Source organism: Eucalyptus grandis, chromosome 3, assembly GCF_016545825.1.
Source record: "Eucalyptus grandis isolate ANBG69807.140 chromosome 3, ASM1654582v1, whole genome shotgun sequence".
In the NCBI taxonomy this organism is placed as follows: domain Eukaryota; kingdom Viridiplantae; phylum Streptophyta; class Magnoliopsida; order Myrtales; family Myrtaceae; genus Eucalyptus; species Eucalyptus grandis.
Window position 1 is genome coordinate 62,107,034 of NC_052614.1, and position 2,252 is coordinate 62,109,285.

At 35.5% G+C, this 2,252-nt stretch overlaps 1 protein-coding gene across 1 annotated transcript in view; it reads right to left on the reverse strand.

Annotated features, from left to right (window-relative positions):
* The window catches only part of LOC120292029, a 2,287-nt gene extending 267 nt beyond the window's left edge, over positions 1–2,020 (reverse strand). The window contains exons 1-4 of the mRNA XM_039309899.1: positions 1,985–2,020; positions 1,623–1,695; positions 196–657; positions 1–112 (exon numbers count right to left, since the gene is read on the reverse strand). The exon at positions 1–112 is cut by the window's left edge and continues 38 nt beyond it. Of these exons, the coding sequence (XP_039165833.1) occupies positions 1–112; positions 196–657; positions 1,623–1,695; positions 1,985–2,020 (683 nt within the window). The remainder of the gene's footprint in view (positions 113–195; positions 658–1,622; positions 1,696–1,984) is intronic.
* Positions 2,021–2,252: the final 232 nt, after the last annotated feature.

Consider the following 2,252-nt stretch of genomic DNA (forward strand, 5'->3'; position numbering starts at 1 on the left):
CCACTGCGGTAGTAAGACTTCACTTGTACTAAGTCTTTTGACAGGCCATGGTTTTCGCTCTCATCAAATTTCCTCAAGTTGGGGTGTTTGTTAGCTAAATCCAAGAGTATGTCTTTTGGGACACAAGAACAAAAAAAATTCATGCAAGTAGATAGTGAAGGAAATCAGATAAGATGAGTGAGTGTGAAATCCTACCCAAATGGCCAGCCTTAATAAGGGCAAGCACGAGATCATTCTCTGGTTTGGATTTCATATGTTTGGCTAGGTACCAGATAACCTCCTTTTGCTTAGGAGCTTTTCCAGTAGCGATTGACAAGGCAACTTCTACACCTGATTTACCAACTTTGTCAAGATCATCTACTAATTCCTTTACCCTTCTTATTTTTCCCGTCCGAGCAGCATGGTAGAGGGCACCCTCTAATATGGGAGCTTTATTTTTCGCAGGGACGCGCTTAACCAGGTTTTCCATAAATTGATCTTGTCCGGCCGTAACCGCAATATCGCTCACAGTAGCTTGACGAGTTCCTGAGGTCAAAATTGTGGCCGTGATTGCTTCGGGATCATGATCGAGGATTTCCTCGGCACCTTTCCAATCACCTTTTACTGCGGCTTCAAACAATGGTCGATACCTCACATTGACCTCCGGTTTTGGCTTAACTGCAAATATTGAACTTTAAGAGTCCTCAGATTTCGCACTTCTTGTTTTTAAGGTCAAGTGAAAGTGCAAAAACTTCCGATGAAATGCCAATCCAGATCAAGGGACGGTCGTTACTTAACAGGCCTGTTTCCATAAGCGTCTTCATTTACTCTTTGGAAGTCAGTTCGTTCGTTCTTTCTTTCTTTATTTCTTTCTTTTTGGGGAGGGGGGTTTCTCAATTAAAATTAAAGATATTATTATGATTTTAAAATTATGGAAAGATCATATTTTAACTTTTTTGTCAGCATTTGTCTCCGTGAATTTAAAATATTCCGAATTAAAAAAAAAGAGTAAAAATGCAAGAAACATAAGATTTATGGAAAAGGAAAAATTAAAAGTTAAAATTGACAAACCTTTAGTTGTTTTGCAAACATCTTAAGAAGCTTTATCACTTGATGTGTCTTTTGAAATCGAGTCCACGAGAATCTCTTTGTTACCCAAAAGATAAATGAACATACATAACCTTGGAAATATTAATTACCCATCGTATGCTATAGGTCATCTGTTCATGACTCGTATCAAGCTCATTCGTTGCATGGAATTTTTTGTATTAAACTTAGATAGTAAACTTCTAAACAAAAAATTAAACGTTATAATGAAAAGATATCCGGAATATTTTTTTTCGAGATAGGTATAGTGTCGCGAATGAGTTTTCTCGTTGCCATTGGTCTTATCCACAATATCATTCATAATTGATGAGCATGATCTTTTACTCTTTCAAAGTAAAAATAAAATAAATAAATAAATTGGGCTTTCTTAGTGATAATTCAAGATATTATTTGAATTTTGAAAATTATGATGATTATATTTGAATTCATACTTTAACATTTATATGCTATGAATTTTTAATGCTTTGGAGCAAAATAAAATTCAGCCAACACAAGATTTATGAAAAATGAGAACCTAAGACTTCGAAGTGGCACACCTTCAGTTGGTCCATGACCGCCCTGAGAAGCTTCACCAGATGTTGTGCCTTTTGAATCAACGTCTAAGTGAACCTCTTTATATCAAAAGGAGAGAATAAGAACATCAGTAGTGTTATAATTTTCGTACGATACTCACTTAAGGGCTATGATATTTTTTTTTTTTATCATTTGAGTGCCATGACTTTTTTTTTAATCATTTGAGGGTCATATTGGTAAAAAAATCATTTACTTGAGTGCCTATTCCCGCAATTCATTTATTTTGGTAGAAAGAGAATTGCGCAACATATATCAACTTATGGGTATAAAAAAAAACATATATCAACTTATTATGAACGACTTAGATAAATCCTGTCTAATCAACAGAGAAAGCAACGGCCCACTTGGCAACAGCGTACATCGCTCTGCTTCATCAAGAGAAGTTTGTATTTCTGAAGGATTAGTTTCTTGTCGGAGTCCACGTCCACACAAACATCTTATATAATAGAAGGAAGAAAACCGGAGTTAACGCAAAACGCCTTTCTAAAACTATTCGTCCAATTTAGGGGGGGCGGAACGAAAGAGATGAATAGTCACTCTAGAATCTAAAAAAAAATTAAAATTTTTCGTGCATTTTTAGTTCGTGGGAATCA